The sequence below is a fragment of the Felis catus genome, chromosome D1 (assembly GCF_018350175.1).
Source record: "Felis catus isolate Fca126 chromosome D1, F.catus_Fca126_mat1.0, whole genome shotgun sequence".
Classification (NCBI taxonomy): Eukaryota; Metazoa; Chordata; class Mammalia; order Carnivora; family Felidae; genus Felis; species Felis catus.
In genome coordinates, this window is record NC_058377.1 from 60,882,768 (window position 1) to 60,904,916 (window position 22,149).

A 22,149-nucleotide genomic window follows, 5' to 3' on the forward strand; every position below is an offset into this window, starting at 1 on the left:
GAGAATAGATCTGGGTGAGAGATTATGTTCTATTATCTTTCCATATCAGGGACCTCTGTGGCCCAGTCTCCACACTGTTGTTACAGTGAACTAGATCTCTAATTCACATTTTTGGAAAGTAATGTAGGTGTTTATTGTAGGTTTCTTTAAAAAAAGTGATGAAGGGAGTTTGCAGAGCAAAAGCCATAACAATACTTCATGAAATACTCTTTGAGCATTTTTCTCTGTCTTCTCATGGAGGCTGCTAATAGTCTATTTTTCTGTTCTCTGTCTTCACGTAGTCCTCTCATGAAACTTAGCTTCCCGCTCACTTCCTCCTTCCCAGCCAGGTGCAGCTGTCCTGAAGTGTAAGTATACGAGAAGGAAAAGTTTTGTTCCCACACTGAGAATTAAACAAGTTGTTTTCAGAATGTGTGCACGCCAGAGGAACTTAAGTCTTTGTGTTTCTGTCAACGTGGCCATATACAACATGGCTTTTATTTGTTTTGTTGTTTTGAGGATATAATCTTGTTGTTTTGTATGTATGGTTACTAGTCATAAGCTAATTTAATTTTCATTTGATTTTTAAATTTATAGCATGCTATTTCTGTTCAATGGTTCATGTCTGAAGGTAGACTTGAATTGTGCCCTAAGTATTAACAGGTGATGACTGATGAACATGTGGCATTTTGTGGCTGTGACAAATTGGCCACTCTATGAAATAAACCAAGAGATGAATCTAGCAGCCTAGGTTTTTATGTGAACATTCCCATATCTAGGATATATAAATCTGTTTTCCCCAAATTGTTTTCAACAGACATACTCCATCTGATAAATCCTTCCTTAACAAGTAGTAAATTTAGTCATGTATCAAATTAAATTTTCCTAAACATCTTATTTTAAGACATAGTTAAACATGTAGTTTGACATATTATTCCTGTGCTGTTGTCTTCCTACTTAGAGAGGTTCTCTCCTCATTCCATTCCATAATTCTGACCAAAAAAAAAAAAAAATGTATCTTACATTTGCAAGAGGACCAAACAATACTGATTACCATGGGTGTGGATGACACAGGCAAATCAAAGAATCAAGGACTGAGTTTCTGAATATGTTTCAGTATGTTTTTGAATGTTGTATAAATGAAGCATGTTTATACCTTTAAAGAAAGAACTAGAAAGTGATTACTGTAGGGAAGAGCAAGGGTTAAATAAAGCTTGTGTGGTAATTGAAGTATATAAAAAATTCCACATAGAGATAATGCAAGGGCAATTACAAATGAAAAATTAGATCATGAAGGAGAAAAGAAGGGGAGAGATCCATTGGGCTATATTTTAATGTGTATTTATTTTTGAGAGAGAGAGAGAGAGAGCAGGAAAGGGGCATAGAAAGAGAGACACAGAATCCAAAGCAGGCAGCATGGAGCCTGACATAGGGCTCTAACTCACAGACCATGAGATCATGATCTGAGCTGAAGTCGGACGCTTAAACAACTGAGCCACTGAGGCACCATTACCTATAGCCATTGGGCTGTATTTTAAAGCCATTACCATGAATGGCATTTTGGCAGAAGAGAGTTACTGAGGTAGCAGAGTGACAAGGGGGAAACTTTGAGAAATACCCACATCCTGTGGGAAAGGAAGAAGTAAAGGCAGGTGACAAAAGAAGGTAGAAGAAGTAGATGTAATCGAGTGCCATGAAATCAGCAAAGAAAAGGGGACTGCAAATATTTGTAATTTGCCCAAATAAATTAAGCTGAAGGAGGATTGAGAGGATAATACTTGGTTTGTTAATTACAAAGAGATCTGAGCCATGCAAAACATAGCTATCATATATTAATGGAGACAAAAGCCAGACTGCAGAAGTCACAGGAGGGACTGCACAGTAAAGATGTGGAGTATGTGTATAGATTGCTGCTAAAGAAATTAGACTTTTGATCTTGCTACCTCATGGCCCCACCAGAGAATCAGAGAATAATGGTGTGCAAAGGGCACTTTCAGCTCATTTCCTCTGTCACTACAGTATGTGAGCACTGTGAAGATATCCCCTGGTGGTTGTCTTTTATCCTTAGTCTAGAGTGGTAGTTTTCAAGATTTGAGTTATGTATCTATATAGGAAAAAAAGGACACTCCCCAATATGTTTATATTTTATATTCATTTATTCAAAAATTGTATATGGTAACACATTAAGAAAAATAAACATTTTTGAAGGCTGAGATAAACTTAAATACAAATAAAGTTCTATTTTTTCTCTTTGTAGGCCAACTGATTTTAATGTGTCCTTTTTGGGACTCATGTTTTCCATTTATTTATTTTTTTTAAATTTTTTTTTTCAACGTTTATGTATTTTTGGGACAGAGAGAGACAGAGCATGAACGGGGGAGGGGCAGAGAGAGAGGGAGACACAGAATGGGAAGCAGGCTCCAGGCTCTGAGCCATCAGCCCAGAGCCTGACGCGGGGCTCGAACTCCCGGACCGCGAGATCGTGACCTGGCTGAAGTCGGAGGCTTAACCGACTGCGCCACCCAGGCGCCCCACATGTTTTCCATTTAGATAGCATCAATATTTCTGCAGCCACCAACCATTTCAAGTAACTGCCACTATTAACTTTCATCCTGGCAGTTGAACTTCTTCTTAAGGTTTTGACAATATTGATTCCTAGTTTAGCTACCATGCATCTGTGTCTTAGGTTTGCTTCCTCCCCATGGAATTTGCCTGCCAGCCTAGGGAACCCCGAGATATGGATCAAGTCTCAATTCATAGGCTTTAAAATTTACATCTAAATTTTAATCTCTTCTGACACTTAGAAACTGTTTAACAAGCAAGTTCCTTAAGTGCTCTAAATCTTATTTCTCCCAGGTGTCAAATATTGCTCACACCAAATCTGAAAGATTGTTGGGACGATATTAATTAAGATATATAAAGACAGATAGCATTATTTATTAGTATTAATAAATTAAATGTGATGTTGTAATGTAATAACCTACTTGGCTTGTAATGGTATATGTATTTCCTTGCAGAGAAATATGCCAGGGATTGAGCAGCAAATTGGTGAATATATCTTCATGGTCTAGCATTATGAATGGCATTTCATTAGGGCTAAATGCATATTTATTGAATGAACAAATAATTATCCTAGCAATTTCATTGTGTAATGATTAATAAAATACTTAAAACAGGTATTAGCATCAATGCAAAGGCACATTGCATTTGACATACTCATCCTCACACATGCGTTCACTGCTTTCTTAAACTTCTTCCCAGTGCTGAAAGTTTTCACTTGTCCTCATAAAAAGCCCAGGAGTAATTTTAGTTGGATCATCGAGTACACAGTAAAGTAGTCTTCACTCTTACTGTGTCAAAAGAGTAAAGGTAGAACGTCTATTATACTACTAAGCATGTGGCAGAAAACTAAGACTATTATAACTCCGTAAAGAAGTGATATTCCCTAAAAGAAAAGGTGTAGGGGCACCTAGGTGGCTCAATCGGTTAAGCGGCCAACTCTTGGTTTTGGCTCAGGTCGTGATCTCACTGTTTGTGAATTCCAGCCCTGCATCAGACTCTGCTCAAGAAGCGCAGAGCCTTCTTGGGATTGGCCCTCTTTCTCTCTCTCTGCCCCTCCCCTGCTCATGCATGTGCACATGCTCTCTTTCTCTCTCAAAATAAATAAATAAATAAATAAACTTTAAAAAAAAGGTGTAATTAAATTAGATTTTGTATGTGACACCAGATTTCAAAATGGAGTGCATACAGGACAAGAATGACCCATGTTATTTCGTCACCCACGATCCTTGCCCACCCTTGAATTTCACTAGATGTGCATAATCTGACTGCATTGGAACTGCTGAAATGGCCACACCTTATACTTGACTCCACTTCCCTAGGCCCTGTCTTTTCTCCCCTGGAACATGTGTAAGATCCGCCTTCGTATCTGCTTAGTCTTCACACTATAGACAATGGGGTTTAGTACAGGGGGGAGTAACAGATAGATATTGGCCATGAGTGTGTGTACTACTGGTGATAGATGCTTCCCAAATCTGTGGATCATGGTGACACCAATGAGAGGAACATAGAAGAGGAGCACAGCACAGATGTGAGAAAGGCAGGTGTTGAGGGCTTTGACCCTTTCAGTTCTGGAAGCAATGCCCAGCACAGTCTTCAGGATGAGCATGTAAGAAAAGAGAATGATGAGAGCATCCAGCCCCAATGTGAAGATGACTATGATGAGGCCATAGAGACTGTTGATGCGGGTGCTGGCACAGGCTAGCCGCATTGCATCTTGGTGGAGACAATATGAATGAGACAAGACGTTGGAACGGCAAAAAGGTAGCCGCTTTATAAGGAATGGCACAGGCAAAACCACACAGACTGCCCGGATGAGGACAGCTATTCCGATCTTTCCAATGATGTCATGGGTGAGGATGGAAGCATAGCGTAATGGGTCTCGGATGGCCACAAAACGGTCAAAGGCCATGGACACTAATACTCCTGATTCTACCACTCCAAATCCATGGATGAAAAACATCTGTGTAATGCATGCATCAAAGGGAATCTCAGGGACATTAAACCAGAAGATGCTGAGCATGGAGGGCGAGGTGGACATGGAGAGACTAACATCGGTGACAGCCAAGATAGAGAGGAAGTAGTACATAGGCTCATGGAGACTCTCATCTACCTTGATGACAGCTAAGATGGTTCCATTTCCCAGGAGAGTTAGTGTGTAGAGAAATCCCAAGGGAAAGGCCATCCATGGGTTTTTATCTGACATCCCAGGGATACCTGTCAAAATGAAACTGTGGTGGTTGGCATGTGATGCAGTTGAATTCATTGTCATGGTCTCACTGTTGGGGGAGGCTGGACTCTCCCACTTAGCTTGCAGCTCCTAAAATTGAAAATATATTTTCATAGAAGACAGGTAAATGGCTTTATAAATAGAGAAGAAGAACAACAGAGGGGGCAGTTATGTTAAAAACAGCATCTAGGAGGTTTTTGTATCACTATGTCCTTTTGCTTCCTAGACAATCACATGAAATGAAGCAGCAGCACCCAAGGGCTTGATAGCGTAGAGCATTTTGCTAAATAATAATAATAAAAAAACCCACTATAAACTCACAACACCACTACCACACAAACACCTACCCACAGCTCCACTGCCATCACAAACCCACATTCACACAAACACATACAGTCTCATACATACACATATGTGTGTGTGTTCTTCCACATGTTTAGGCATTTACTTCACTGTATTTATGATGGCCTACATTTGTAAATAGAAGCATTAGTGGATAAAACTGTTAAAATTAATATTTAACCTTCACAAATTTTAACAATTTATAATTTTCCATAATCTCATTTTAAACCAGCCGGGAATAAAGGTGCCCGAGAAACAACCACACATAGGATATGAGAGTTGCCAGTTACAAAATTTTTATTTTGAGAATCTCCTAACATACCAGAAACTTGGGGTCATTCTTAAAACTTCTTCTTTCATCAAACCAACATTTAACCAAGTTCACACTTGCTTCAGAACATATGAAATAAGTATTCCTTTTCTGTCTTTTGTACAGTCAATAAATAAGATAACCCATTTCTCCCGGACTTCCCAACAGACCATCCTCCATCTACTAGTGCCTCTGCCAACAATTATTCATTCTGAAGTCTGAACAAACTTTTTGGATTTGGGATATGATTTTATTCATCACCAGCAAAAGCTCCTTTAAGGGCTTCTATTGTACCTAGAACGGAGTCTCAAATATTTATCTTAAAAAATTTTATGTGTACTTATTTTTGAAAAAGAGAGAGAGAGACAGGAAGAGAGAGACAGAGAGAGAGATAGAGAGCAGAGGAGGGGCTGATAGAGGGAGACACAGCATGTGAGGCAGGCTCCAGGCTCTGAGCTGTCAACACAGAGCCAGATGTGGGCCCAAACCACGATGACGTGAGCCGAAGTTGGACACTCAACCAACTAAGCTACTCAGGCACCCCTCAAATCTTTATCTTACCCTCCAGATACAGCAGGATTCAGCTCCTATGCCTATCATCTGCTCCCACACCAACTTACATTATTTCTCTCCCCTTTGGTCTCTTTAATCCAGCCAAATTTTCAGTGTTTCAGTTCCTGGATCCGAGTGAGATACTTCCTGATACAGGATTTCCACATATGTTCTTCCCTGTTCTTTATGCCTCTCTAGAGACATACGACTCCCATACGACTCTTCTTTGCCGAGTCAAAGCCTATATATCCATCCCAAGTAAGCCTTTTCCAAATGCTCATAGTGGTTAAGATTTCTTAGTATGCTGTTTTCATATTCTGGGCATGTCCTTATCATAAGTGAGTACAGTTAAATATTGTATGATTATTTGTTTCATGTCCCTCTCTCCTGCTAGAAGTTAAACTTCCTAAAGGAAGGAATATTTATATGTTCATCACTTAATAAAACACATGTTAAGCATATATTAGTGTTTCCAAATGTGTGAAATGAAGGAATTAAATAATAAATTAATTAATGTGAATGATTGAATGTCATTATTTTTTTCAGAAGTCTTACAAATCCTCAAACTCCTCCCTGATCTTCTATATGTAGGTTGGGAATCATTAACCAAGAAAAGCATCTCTTTTTCTAAAATGGAACAGATAAAAAAACTTAAATGAGGAGACTTTGAAAGATATCATAGTGTCTTTATTCTCACCTAGGTGCCTGATATGGGAAAGGAGAAAGAAAAATCTCAAGAGCCAACAAGGTGACCAGTCAGGTAGGCTTCTCTACTCCATCTGCTTCCTGTTCTTCTGCTGTGAGTTGAGGAATTACTGTTTTGGAGACAGCACTATGAAGAAGTTACTTTGCAGAATCTGATCTCTTAGACACAGAGGAATCATCAAGAGACAGTGTAGTCCACTTACAAAGGTTGTGTTATGTGTTGCAAACAGAATCTGGATTCAGAATCTACAACACATAACACATAGTTGGGATTTATCTCTCCCAATAAATCACTATGCTCAAATTTAAACAAAACACTTTGTGGTGTCTGTCTAACCCTTTGGCTGCTCCCTGAAGAAGGGCTTTTTATACTTTACATGGTAAGTGAGAGTCCTTCACTTGTTTGGGCCTGCTGATGCAAGCAATTCTGATGGCTTTCATTTGGGATGAATCAGTTGGCTCATTCCTGCTGGATGCTTTACGTGGAAAGACTTGAAAAATCTTTGATATTCTTGAAATCCCCAGGACCTATGGAAGCACTGTTGTTCTATGGAAATGGTGATTCTTGTTTTCACAGATTCTTGTTTCTAATGCTTTTGACTGTTTTTCTTTATCCAAATGTGTTTTACCTCATCTTATTTCCCCCTCATTCCTATCTCTATTCTTTCCCTTTTACATTCTCTCTAAATGTTCAGCCCCCTCTTTTTCTACCTCTTAGTTCAATTCATATACTCTTCCATCCAGTCTTTATTTCATTCTTCCCCATGAACTAGGCTCTCCCCTATAGTACATATAGTCCTTAATACCCACACATACACATATTTTCTTCCATCTTTTCTTGTCTAGACTCTTGTCATCTGCTCTTATCATTTCCCTTGCTAGAATTTCTATGAGGATTTAGTGAAATAATGTACATAAATAATTCCACACAGCACTCACTATGTATAGGACATGTAAAAACTATTTTAAGATTAATTTATTACCTGTATCAATCTCTATGCTCCAGTTCAGAATTGATTTGGCTTCTTTCCTTTCCTGAGATTAGCAAACAGGACACTTACGAAGACTTCTCAAACCTCTGGTGGTGTTTGGAGCCATCACGACTCTATAACAATTTCACAACTCCTCTGTAAACATCCCAGAGGAGTGTTGTTAGCCTCTAGGCTATTCCATCATGATTCCCCTAAGGAGTCCGAACCCATCTGTCAAACTGTCCTTTGTTTTGCCAAAAAAATTTAAATTTTTCTTCATTTTATTTTCACTCTGTCAGACAAGTTTGAAGAAGGATCCACTTCTCCCTTACACACATATGTGCACTTATGATATATATGTATACATATATGTACATATATGTACTATGTGTTATTACATATATATTATATATACATATATATTATATGTATATATATGTAATAATACATATATGTATATACATACACACACACACACATACACACATACACACATATATATAAAGATTTGTCTCATGTTGAATCACTAAATAAGTTCTAGGATTCCAGCCAAATGTTGGTCCAGGTCTCTGACTCCAAAACCAGTCTCAGTCTCAGTGATGACATAGTGTTGTGATTTACCCTGAAATAGAGCTGGGATTTACTGTTGTTTTGGATTGGAGAGAAGGTTTGGTTGGACTCTCCATCAGGAACACCAAGAACAAAGTTTTCCGAATTTGTTGCGGTCTCTGATTTCCTGGGCTATTAGTTCAATCTATCATATATAATTTCTTTCATTTCTTTTAATTATTTTTTCTGTAATTTTTTTCATCAGTTAGGTAATTCTTAAAGTTACAGAAATAGCTCATTCATTGTTCCATCAGTATGTGCCCTTGTGTTGTCAGTCCTTCAAGTGTCCACAGGCCCTATCCACCACCTCTTCATGCTCCTTCTCATCTCATTATTTTCCTTCAGAAGCATAGTTACATTATAAAAGCAGAAAACAAAAACCAGATATAAATAATTCTTATGATGATGCTTTTTATTGGCACATTAGAGAATGTATTGTAGAAGTCTATGTATTTTAAATTTCTAAACTCATTTCTTTTCCAGTGTGTATTACAACCTATAGAAGACCACCTATTCAACTAGTGCTTTATAATAAGTGTGTCTGTATATTTTTACAAAGAGTTTGTGATTATGTTTAGGAATCTATGATTATTTGTATATTTATAGTTTTATATAATCCTACATGTGAGGTGTGTGTGTGTGTGTGTGTGTAATTTCTATAGATGAGTTTTTATTCTTTTTCAACTGTCTTTAAGTACCCCAAATCATTAAGGGTAAGGAGTTAAAAGACAAAGTCTTTGCCCTTAAGGAGTTTCAAGTTTATGAGAGTGTTTAATGCTCCCCACTCTCTTTGAAGTACTGTTAGAGACAGCAATACACACACACACACACACACGAAGTATTTGATACAAACTGTCTGAGGCTTTCAGCTGGCGGTTTGGACTATTCTGAGGATATCATGACTTGCCTCAGTCATATAGCTACAGAAACCAATGCTACCTGTAGCCTAACCTCTTCCAGGAAGACTCCCAGATTATCCTAACAATCAATTTCCTATTGTCGGGAGCTCTATTTTATCAAGGATCTGCTTCTCCAGACACAAAATGGCACAGTTTAGCAGAAAGAGTAGTCTGTGAAGTATGATATACCAGTTTTAATTTTACTTGAAACCAGTTTTAATTTTTCATCTGTTTTATCCTAGAGAAAGTCATTAGACCTCCTTTTCATTCAACATTTCCTTGTCCTATATTATAACACTTCTCCTGGTTAAGCCTAGCTATTCCCTCACCTTTCCATCTGTATTTGTACAGCCCAAAGTGCTAGAAGAAATCGTACAACCATGTTGACTCATTACCAAATAGCTCACACACTCTGTGCTTTCAAACAATCGTACTTAGTGACTCTTCTCCCATTCCCTTACATCTTACCCAAATCTTTATTCTTTGTTGCTGACTTCACTTCCTACTTCATTGAGAAAAATGAAACAATCAGAAAACAATATCCAGTGCCCTAAATTACATTTGTTCACCTAAGAGATTCAAATATATGCTGATTTCTTGGTTACCTTATGTAAATTAGATGAAATATGCATAATCCTTTCTAAAACCAATTCTTCCAGGGGCCCCTGGGTGGCTCTGTGGGTTACACATCTGACTTCCACGCAGGTTGTGATCTCACAGTTTATGGGTCTGAGCCCCATGTCAGACTTTACACTGACAGAACAATGGAGCCTGCTTCAGATTCTCTGTCTCCCTCTCTGTTTCTCCCATGCGCTCTCCCTCCCTCTCTCTCTCAAAAATGAATAAACTTTAAAACACACACACACACACAATTCTTTCAAATTTGCACTAAATCCTTTCCTGTGTTTACCCAGGAACATCAGTTCAGCAGTTTTTTTGTTTGTTTGTTTGTTTGCTTGTTTATTTTACCACTCTTCCTTACCATAATGTCTTTACCCTCTTGATTATCTGTATGAGCATCAAACATGAAGTCATGTTTTCTGTCAGAAAAAGATGTTTAAGCCAATAGTAGTCTCAGTTTGTTATTCCTTTTAATGTAAAACACTCTAAAGCAGGAAAAATGTTGTCAGGAAAAGAGGAATTTCTGCCTACTTCATATGACATATGAGGCACTTCCTCTCTGGATAAATTATTTAAAAAAAATATAACAACAGAAACATTTTCAGAATCTGGGATTTGACTAAAGCCATGCAATAAATTTAGAAACACTCATTTATACTGGAAAAACTTTTACAGCTTCAGATAAGGACACCATTCTCTCACCACTGACTTTTTTTTTTTTTTTAAGTAGTTTTACCTGGTTCTAGTTGGCTTTTTAAAAAATGAAGAGCTGTGCTGCTGGAGTGCAGGCTCAACTTGAACTGGAAGGAAAAAAACAACAAAGGCTGTGTTAACTAAACTAGGCAAAATCAGTAAAAAATAAACACAATTTTGGTCCTTTGAGTTTGTAAGTAGGGCACCAGAAAGAAATTTAACAGGGAGAATCTGGAAATAAGAGTCATGGAAGCATTAAATAAGCTTTGTATGCACCCTTGGCTTTCTGAGAAACTACAACCATGTTGGGGAAACCCAAGAGAACCTGCTAGAAAGTCAAAGCAAAGAGGTATTTGAAAACTAGTTGAATATTAAGTATGCTTCCCAAATAATATGCAGATCAATCAGCAAAGTGTTTTTGGCTTAAGGTTTATTGGTGTGTCACCAAGATGTGCAGACACATGAGCAACTCCTAAGAAGCCAGGCTAAAAAATGAAATAAAAATAAAAATAATATGAGAAGACACAACAGTGCTGCACTTCGCAGAAGAGATTTATTGTGGGAATATAGATGTCACAGTTTAAATTCACACAAGTTACTAAAAATGAACAAAAAGAAAAAATAACATAAACATAGCAACCCTTTGAAAAACAATTACAAATGTGGGATGTCTATGCTATAATTTTTAAGATCCTGAGGTCTTAAAGAAAACAATCTGAGACTTCCAAAGAAACAGGAAAGCATGAACCAGGATTAAGAAAAAAGCAATCAATATAATCTGACTCTTAAAGCACACATATACTGGTTTTGGCAGACAAATAATTCAAACAGTCATGCATTCAAATAATTAAAGAAAATTATGTTCAAGTAGTTAAAGGAAATGTAATGGTAGTGATTGAATGAGTAGGGAAAGTCCATAGAGAAATTGAAACTATAAGACAGAAATAAGGAATTAAAAAATTATAATAAACTGAAATTTTAAAAAATAACTTCATGGACTCAGCAGATTTGAGAAAAGAGAAGGAAGAATCTGTGAACTTGAAGACAAATAGAAAAGTCTCAAGTTCAAATAATATAGAGAAAAATATTGAATAAAAATGAACAGAGTCTCAAATATTTGTGGGGCAACATCAGCATGTCAACATATGTATATTGGTAGGTCCAGAAGAAGAAAGCAAAGTAGCAGAATCAATAACTGAAGATATCATGTTAAAAAATTTATATATTTAGCAACAACAACAAATAGTACACATGTCCAAGAAGCTCAATCTTAACTGTGATAAATGCAAAGATATTAACACATAGAAACATCATAACCAAATTGCCCATAGCCCAAGACTGATAATAGCAAAAAGAAAATGACTAATCAAGTTAAAGAGTAAAAAAACGTTGAAATAATTCCTGACTTTTTATCAGTAGAAAAAAAAAATGGAGGCTGAAAAGAAGTGGAATGGCATATTAAAAGTTCTGAAAGAAAAAAAGCAGTCAAACATTAAAACAGCACAATAAAAATTTTTAACATGAAAGAACACAACAAAGGAGGAAAGGAAGAACCAAAAAAGGCTGGAACGTATAAAAAATATCAACAATACATATATAAATCCAACCAAATTAATAGTTACATTAAATTTGAATCAACTATAAACTCCAGTCAAAAAACAGAGATTAACAGACAGATAAAAAAGAAAAATCCAAGTATGTGCTACCCATAGCAGCATAACTTAGAGTCAAAGATAAAAATAAGTTGGAAGTAAAGGATGGAAAAAGTTTCACCATGAAAACCATATTCATAACAAAGCTGGAACATTTATACTACCAGACAAAATATACCTTAATACAAGAAATATTACTAGAGGCAAAGAGAGATATTTAAAGGTGTGAACACAGGCTGAACTTACAGTAATTATAAATGTCTGTGCACCTAAAACCTAGCCACAAATATATATGAATTTAAAAAATGAGAGAATTGAAAATAAAAATAGGCTGTTCAACAATTATAGTTGGGAATTTTAATAATTCTGTATCTGGGGCGCCTGGGTGGCGCAGTCGGTTGAGCGTCCGACTTCAGCCAGGTCATGATCTCGCGGTCCGTGGGTTCGAGCCCCGCGTCGGGCTCTGGGCTGATGGCTCAGAGACTGGAGCCTGTTTCTGATTCTGTGTCTCCCTCTCTCTCTGCCCCTCCCCTGTTCATGCTCTGTCTCTCTCTGTCCCAAAAATAAATAAACGTTGAAAAAATAAAAAAAAATAATTCTGTATCAGTAATGGATAGAACAACTAGACAGAAAATCAGTAAAGAAATAAAAGATTTAAAAGACATTATCAACTAACTTGCCATAACTTGTGTATCTATCTATCTATCTATCTATCTATCTATCTATCATCTATCTATCTATGTATTGATCTGTTATGGAAAGTTGGCGTATCTATATATCTATATATCCCTATTTACATATATCTATACACTCCACTTAACAGTAGCATAACACTAAGCCTTCAAAAACACATACAACATTCTCAAGGAGAGACCATATACAAGGCCATAAAACAAGTCAAAATAAATTTAGAATAATTAAAGTCATATGTAGAATATTTTTTGGCCACAACAGAATCAGATTAGAAATTAAAAAAAGAAAGAAAGATATCTGTACCTTAACCCAAGTTAAGGAAATTAAACCACACACTACTAAATAAACCATGGGACAAAGAAGAAATAAAAAGCACAATTATAAAATATTTTAAATTGAGTTAAATTAAAAATAATGTGTCAGAAGATGGTGGCGTAGGAGGACGCTGGGCTCACTGTGTCCTGCTGATCACTTAGATTCCACCTGCATCTGCCTAAATAACCCAGAAAATCACCAGAAGACTAGCAGAACGGAGTCTCCGGAGCCAAGCATAGACAAGAGGTCCATGGAAGAGAGTAGGAAGGGCGGAGAGGCTGTGCACGCTACATGGACTGGCAGGAGGGACCATGGGCAGAGGGGCAGCTTGAGCAGGACTTATCTGGAAGGTTATAAGTTAACAGCTCTGCTCGGAGAGCAGGAGGGCTGGAGGACAACGGGAGGGAGAGTTGTTGAGCCGTGGACGACAGACCTCAGCTTGGTGAGAAACAAAGGTGCTCACCAGCGCCATCTCCCTCGCCCATCCCCCAGCCAAAATCCCAAAGGGAACCAGTTCCTGTCAGGGAACTGGCTTGCACCATGCAAACACCCAATGCTGTGCTTCTGCAGATCCATCCCTGTGGCAGCAGGTCTGACTCCCTCCTGGTGCCGCAGAGCCTCTCCCAAAGTGGATCTCTGAAGGAAAAGCGAACTGAGCCTGCCCCTCCCACCCCCGTGCACCTTGCTGATCCACCCCAGCTAATATGCCAGATCCCCAGCACCACAAGCCTGGCAATGTGCAAGTAGCCCAGACAGGTCATGCAACCCCACAGTGAATCCCACCCCTAAGCGAGGGGAAGAGAAGGTACACACCAGTCTGACTGTGGCCCGAGCAGTGGGCTGGGGGCAGACATCAGGTCTCACTGTGGCCTGCCCACCAATGCAAGTTATTTAAGACAGCACAGGGGAAGTGCCCTGCAGTTCTGCACCACTCCAGGGACTATCCAAAATGACAAAATGGAAGAATTCCCCTCAAAAAAATCTCCAGGAAATAACAACAGTTAACGAACTGATCAAAAAAGATTTAAACAATATAACAGAAAGAGAATTTAGAATAATAGTCATAAAATTAATCGCTAGGCTTGAAAACAGTATAAAGGACAGCAGATAATCTATTGCTACAGAGGTCAAGGGACTAAGGAACAGCCAGGAGGAGCTAAAAAATGCTATTAATGAGCTTCAAAATAAAATGGAGATGACCACAGCTCGGATTGAAGAGGCAGAGGAGAGAATAGGTGAACTAGAAGATAAAATTATGGAAAAAGAAGAAGCTGAGAAAAAGAGAGATAAAAAATCCAGGAGTATGAGGGGGAAATTAGAGAACTAAGTGATGCACTAAAGAGAAATAATCTACACATAATTGGTATTCCAGAGGAGGAAGAGAGAGGGAAAGGTGCTGAAGGTGTACTTGAAAAAATAATAGCTGAGAACTTCCCTGATCTGGGGAAGGAAAAAGGCATTGAAATCCAAGAGGCACAGAGAACTCCCTTCAGATGTAACTTGAATCGATCTTCTGCACGACATATCATAGTGAAACTGGCAAAATACAAAGATAAAGAGAAAATTCTAAAAGCAGCTAGGGATAAATGTGCTCTAACATATAAAGGGAGACCAATAAGACTAGTGATGGATCTCTCTACTGAAACTTGGCAGGTCAGAAAGGAATGGCAGGAAATCTTCAATGTGATGAACGGAAAAAATATGCAGCCGAGAATCCTCTATCCAGAAAATCTGTCATTTAGAATAGAAGGAGAGATAAAGGTCTTCCCAAACAAACAAAAACTGAAGGAATTCATCACCACTAAGACAGCCCTACAAGAGATCCTAAGGGGATCCTGTGAGACAAAGTACCAGAGATATCACTACAAGCATGAAACCTACAGACATCACAATGACTCTAAACCCATATCTTTCTATAATAACACTAATGTAAAAGGACTAAATGCACCAATCAAAAGACATAGGGTATCAAAATGGGTAAAAAAACAAGACCCATCTATTTGCTGTCTACAAGAGACTCATTTTAGACCTGAGGACACCTTCAGATTGAAAGTGAGGGGATGGAGAACTATTTATCATGCTACTGGAAGCCAAAAGAAAGCTGGAGTAGCCATACTTAGATCAGACAAACTAAACTTTAAATTAAAGGCTGTAACAAGAGATGAAGAAGGGCATTATATAATAATTACAGGGTGTATCCATCAAGAAGAACTAACAATTATAAATGTCTATGCGCCAAATACGGGAGCCCCCAAATATATAAAACAATTCATCACAAACATAAGCAACCTTATTGACAAGAATGTGGTAATTGCAGGGGACTTTAATACCCCACTTACAACAATGGATAGATCATCTAGACACACGGTCAATAAACAAACAAGGGCCCTGAATGATACATTGGATCAGATGGACTTGACAGACTATTTAGAACTCTGCATCCCAAAGCAACAGAATATACTTTCTTCTCGAGTGCACATGGAACATTCTACAAGATAGATCACATACTGGGTCACAAAACAGCCCTTCATAAGTGTACAAGAATTGAGATCATACCATGCATACTTTCAGACCACAATGCTATGAAGCTTGAAATCAACCAGAGGAAAACGTCTGCACAACCTCCAAAAGCATGGAGGTTAAAGAACACCCTACTAAGGAATGAATGGGTCAACCAGGCAATTAAAGAAGAAATTAAAAAATATATGGAAACAAATCCAGATGAAAATACAACAATCCAAACGCTTTGCGATGCAGCAAAGGCAGTCCTGAGAGGAAAATACATTTCAATCCAGGCCTATATCAAGAAACAAGAAAAATCCCAAATACAAAATCTAACAGCACACTTAAAGGAAATAGAAACAGAACAACAAAGACAGCCTAAACCCAGCAGAAGAAGAGAAATAATAAAGATCAGAGCAGAAATAAACAATATAGAATCTAAAAAAACTGTAGAGCAGATCAACGAAACCAAGAGTTGGTTTTTTGAAAAAATACACAAAATTGATAAACCTCTAGCCAGGCTTCTCAAAAAGAAAATGGAATGACCCAAATAGATAAAATCATGAATGAAAATGGAATTATTACAACCAATCCCTCAGAGATACAAACAATTATCAGGGAATACTATGAAAAATTATATGCCAACAAACTGGACAACCTGGAAGAAATGGACGAATTCCTAAACACCCATATACTTCCAAAACTGAAACAGGAGGAAATAGAAAGCTTGAACAGACCCATAACCAGCGAAGAAATTGAAGCAGTTATCAAAAACCTCCCAACAAATAAGAGTCCAGGACCAGATGGCTTCCCTGGGGAATTCTACCAGACATTTAAAGCAGAGATAATACCTATCTTTCTCAAACTATTCCAAAAAATAGAAAGGGAAGGAAAACTTCCAGACTCATTCTATGAAGCCAGTATTACTTTGATTCCTAAACCAGACAGAGACCCAGTAAAAAAAGAGAACTACAGGTCAATATCCCTGATGAATGTGGATGCAAAAATTCTCAAGAAGATACTAACAAATCTAATTCAACAGTTTATAAAAAGAATTATTCACCATGATCAAGTGGGATTCATTCCTGGCATGCAGGGCTTGTTCAACATTTGCAAATCAGTCAATGTGATACATCATATTAATAAAAGAAAAGATAAGAACCATATGATCCTGTCAATTGATGCAGAAAAAGCATTTGACAAAATTCAGCATCCTTTTTAATAAAAACCCTTGAGAAAGTCGGGATAGAAGGAACATACTTAAACATCATAAAAGCCATTTATGAAAAGCCCACAGCTAACATCATCCTCAATGGGAAAAAAATGAGAGCTTTTTCCCTGAGATCAGTAACACGACAGGCATGTCCAGTCTCACCGCTGTTGTTTAACATAGTGTTGGAAGTGCTACCATCAGCAATCAGACAACAAAAGGAAATCAAAGGCATCCAAATTGGCAAAGATGAAGTCAAGCTTTCACTTTCCGTAGATGACATGATATTATACGTGGAAAATCCGATAGACTCGACCAAACGTGTGCTAGAACTAATTCATGAATTCAGCAAAGTTGCAGGATACAAAATCAATGTACAGAAATAAGTTGCATTCTTATACACTAATAATAAAGCAACAGAAAGACAAATAAAGAAATTGATCCCATTCACCATTGCACCAAGAAGCATAACATACCTAGGAATAAATCTAACCAAAGATGTAAAAGATCTGTATGCTGAAAACTATAGAAAGCTTATGAAGGTAATTGAAGAAGATATAAAGAAATGGAAAGACATTCCCTGCTCATGGATTGGAAGAATAAATATTGTCAAAATGTCAATACTACCCAAAGCTATCTACACATTCAATTCAATCCCAATCACAATTTCACCAGCATTCTTCTCGAAGCTAGAACAAGCAATCCTAAAATTCATATGGAACCACAAAAGGCCCCGAATAGCCAAAGGAATTTTGAAGAAGAAGACCAAAGCAGGAGGCATCACAATCCCAAACTTTAGCCTCTACTACAAAGCTGTCATCATCCAGACAGCATGGTATTGGCACAAAAACAGACACATAGACCAATGGAATAGAATAGAAACCCCAGAACTAGACACACAAAAGTATGGCCAACTAATCTTTGACAAAGCAGGAAAGAATATCCAGTGGAAATAAGACAGTCTCTTTCACAAATGGTGCTGGGAGAACTGGACAGCAACATGCAGAAGAATGAAACTAGACCACTTTCTTACACCATTCACTAAAATAAACTCAAAATGGATAAAGGACCTGCATATGAGACAGGAAACCATCAAAACCCTAGAGGGGAAAGCAGGAAAAAACCTCTCTGACCTCAGCTGTAGCAATTTCTTACTTGACACATCCCCAAAGGCAAGGGAATTAAAAGCAAAAATGAACTTTTGGGACCTCATTAAGATAATAAAACTTCTGCACTGCAAAGGAAACAATCAACAAAACTAAAAGGCAACCAACGGAATGGGAAAAGATATTTGCAAATGACATATCAGACAAAGGGCTAGTATTCAAAATCTATAAAGAGCTCACCAAACTCCACACCCGAAAAGCAAATAACCCAGTGAAGAAATGGGCAGAAAACATGAAAAGACACTTCTTTAACGAAGACATCCAGATGGCCAACAGGCACATGAAAAGATGCTCAACTTCGCTCCTCATCAGGGAAATACAAATCCAAACCACACTCAGATATCACCTCACGCCAGTCAGAGTGGCCAAAATGAATAAATCGGGAGACTATAGATGCTGGAGAGGACGTGGAGAAACAGGAACCCTCTTGCACTGTTGGTGGGAATGCAAACTGGTACAGCCACTCTGGAAAACAATGTGGAAGTTCCTCAAAAATTAAAAATAGACCTACCCTATGACCCAGCAGTAGCACTGCTAGGAATTTACCCAAGGGATACAGGAGTGTTGATGCAGAGGGGCACTTGTACCCCAATGTTTATAGCAACAATGTTTGGCTCTCAACAATAGCCAATGTTTGGCTCTCAACAATAGCCAAATTATGGAAAAACCCTAAATGTCCATCAACTGATGAATGGGTAAAGAAATTTTGGTTTATGTACACAATGGAGTACTATGTTGCAATGAGAAAGAATGAAATATGGCCCTTTGTAACAACGTGGATGGAACTGGAGAGTGTGATGCTAAGTGAAATAAGCCATACAGAGAAAGATACCATATGTTTTCACTCTTATGTGGATCCTGAGAAACTTAACAGAAACCCATGGGGGAGGGGAAGGAGAAAAAAAAAGTTAGAGTGGGAGAGAGCCAAATCATAAGAGACTCTTAAAAACTGAGAACAAACTGAGGGTTGATGGGGGGTGGGAGGGAGGGGAGGATAGGTGATGGGCATTGAAGAGGGCATCTTTTGGGATGAGCATTGGGTGTTGTATGGAAACCAATTTGACAATAAATTTCATATATTAAAAAATGTGTGAAATTTATGAAATTCAGCTAACACTGCTTAGAGGAAAATATGTACCTTTAACTTCTTTTTTTTAAATATGAAATTTATTGTCACATTGGTTTCCATACAACACCCAGTGGTCATCCCAACAGGTGCCCCCCTCATTGCCCATCACCCACTTTCCCCTTCCTCCCTCCCACCATCAGGTCTCAGTTTATTCTCAGTTTTTAAGAGTCTCTTATGGTTTGCCTCCTTCCCTCTCTGTAATTTTTTCCTCCTTACCCTCCCCCATGGTCTTCTGTTAAGTTTCTCAGGATCCACATGAGAGTGAAAACATATGGTATCTGTCTTTCTCTGTATGACTTATTTCACTTAGCATAACACTCTCCAGTCCAACCACGTTGCTACAAAAGGCCAAATTTCATTCTTTCTCATTGCCACATTGTATTCCATTGTGAATATAAGCCACAATTTCTTTATCCATTCATCAGTTGATGGACATTTAGGTTCTTTCCATAATTTGGCTATTGTTGAAAGTGTTGCTGTAAACATTGGGGTACAAGTGCCCCTCTGCATCAGCACCCCTTTATCCCTTGGGTAAATTTCTAGCAGTGCTATTGCAGGGTCATAGGGTAGATCTATTTTTAATTTTTTGAGGAACCTCCACACTGTTTTCCACAGTGGCTGCACCAGTTTTCACTCCCACCAACAGTACAATAGGGTTCCCATTTCTCCACATCCTCTCCGGTATCTATAGTCTCCTGATTTGTTCATTTTGGCCACTCTGACTGGCGTGAGGTGATATCTCAGTGTGGTTTTGAAAGACCCTGAATAGCCAAAGTAGTATTGAAAAATAAAACCAAAGCAGGAGGCATCACAATCCCAGACTTTAGCCTCTACTACAAAGCTATAATCATCAAGGCAACATGGTATTACACAAACACAGACACATAGACCAATAGAATAGAATAAAGACTCCAGAATTAGACCCACAAATGTATGGCCAACTAATCTTTGACAAAGCAGGAAAGAATATCCAATGGAAATAAGACAGTCTCTTTCACAAATGGTGCTGGGAGAACTGGACAGCAACATGCAGAAGAATGAAACTAGACCACTTTCTTACACCATTCACTAAAATAAACTCAAAATGGATAAAGGACCTGCATATGAGACAGGAAACCATCAAAACCCTAGAGGAGAAAGCAGGAAAAAACCTCTCTGACCTCAGCTGTAGCAATTTCTTACTTGACACATCCCCAAAGGCAAGGGAATTAAAAGCAAAAATGAACTATTGGGACCTCATGAAGATAAAACGCTTCTGCACAGCAAAAGAAACAATCAACAAAACTAAAAGGCAACTAACGGAATGGGAAAAGATATTTGCAAATGACATATTGGACAGAGGCGTAGTATCCAAAATCTATAAAGAGCTCACCAAACTCCACACCTGAAAAACAAATAATCCAGTGAAGAAATGGGCAGAAAACGTGAATAGACACTTCTCTAAAGAAGATATTCAGATGGCCAACAGGCACGTGAAAAGTTGCTCAACGTCATTCCTCATCAAGGAAATACAAATGTACCTTTAAATTCTATAGTAGGAAAAAGTCAATAAATTAAGCTTCTACCTCAATGGAGACAAAGAAGAAAACCAAAGTTTTATTGGTTAGAAGAGAGAGTTAAATGCAAAGTCAGTATAAAGAGTGAAATAATAAAGATCACTGCCAAAAGAGAAAATTGAAAAGAAAAACAGAATTTCATAAAACCAAAGTTTGATTCCTTTGCAAGATCATCAAATTTGATTTTCAGCTAAACTAGCCAAGAGAAAAAAAGAGGCATGACATTAAAACCTCAAATCAGGAATGATTGAGGAGATATCACCATCAACCCTGCAGATATAAAAAGGATTACAGTGGAATATTTTTTCAATTTTTTTTTAATTCTAGGTAGTTAACATATAGTGTAATATTGTTTTCAGGAGTAGAATTTAGTGATTCATCACTTACATATAACATCCAACGACAAGTACTGTCCTTAGTACCCATCACTGATTTAGCCCATTCCTCCACTGACTTCCCTTCCAGCAACCCTCAGTTGGTTCTCTATAGTTAAGAGTCTCTTATGGTTTGCCTCCCTCTCTGTTTTTTATCTTATTTTTCTACCCTTCTTCTAGGTTCATCGTTTTGTGTCTTACATTCCACAGATGAGTGAAATCATGTCTCCATTCATGTCAATGAAAATGACAGGATTTCATTCTTTTTTGTGGCTGAGTAATAATCCATTGTATATATGTATACCACCTCTTCTTTATAGATTCCTCAGTTGATGGAGATTCGGGCTCTTTTCATAATTTGGGTGTTGTTGATAATGCTGATATAATCATTGGGGTGCATGTAACTTTTTGAATCAGTGTTTTTTTTTTAATTTAAATAAATTCAGTTAACATACAGTGTAGTCTTGGCTTCAGGAGTAGAACCCAGCAACTCATCTCTTACATGTAACACCCAGTGTTCATGCCAAAAAGTGCCTTCCTTAATGCCCATCACTCATTTAACCCATCCCCCACACACCTCCCTCTGTCAACCCTTAGTTTGTTCTCTGTTGTAAAGAGTCTTATGTCTACTGTGCATATCTATCTATATCTATATCTATATCTATATCTATATCTATATCTATATCTATATCTATATCTATATCTATATCTATATCATCTATATCTATATCTGTATATATCTCTATATATCATCTATATAAATATCATCATCAATATTATCTGTATCTGTATTATCTATATCTATATAATCTATATATGCAGATATAGATATGTACCACTTCTTCTTTATTCAGTTATCAGTCAATAAACATTTGGGCTGTTTCCATCATTTGGCTATTATTGATAGTGCTGCTGTAAACACTGGGGTACATATTCCCCTTTGAATCTGTATTTTATGTCCTTTGGGTAAATACATAGTAGTGCAATTGCTGGATCATAGGGTAGTTCTATTTTTAACTTTTTGAGTAACCTCCCTACTGTTTTCTAGAGTGGCTACACCAGTTTTTTTCCCACCAACAGTG

At 37.7% G+C, this 22,149-nt stretch overlaps 2 protein-coding genes across 2 annotated transcripts in view; one reads left to right on the forward strand and one right to left on the reverse strand.

Moving 5' to 3' along the window:
* LOC101081161 (olfactory receptor 51H1-like) overlaps window positions 1–22,149 on the forward strand; it is a 309,613-nt gene that overhangs the window by 272,664 nt on the left and 14,800 nt on the right. Inside the window, exon 4 of the mRNA XM_045038810.1 lies at window positions 6,674–6,732. Within this exon, the coding sequence (XP_044894745.1) occupies window positions 6,674–6,732 (59 nt within the window). The remainder of the gene's footprint in view (window positions 1–6,673; window positions 6,733–22,149) is intronic.
* Window positions 3,759–4,810, reverse strand: LOC101080913 (olfactory receptor 51H1-like). The gene has a single exon (XM_003992833.3). The coding sequence runs from the start codon at window positions 4,808–4,810 to the stop codon at window positions 3,857–3,859; it is 954 nt and encodes a 317-aa protein (XP_003992882.2). The 3' UTR covers window positions 3,759–3,856.

Excerpts from the sequence above, each read along its gene's own strand:
- LOC101080913 (XM_003992833.3), bottom strand. The coding sequence starts at position 4,810 with ATGACAATGAATTCAACTGCATCACATGCCAACCACCACAGTTTCATT.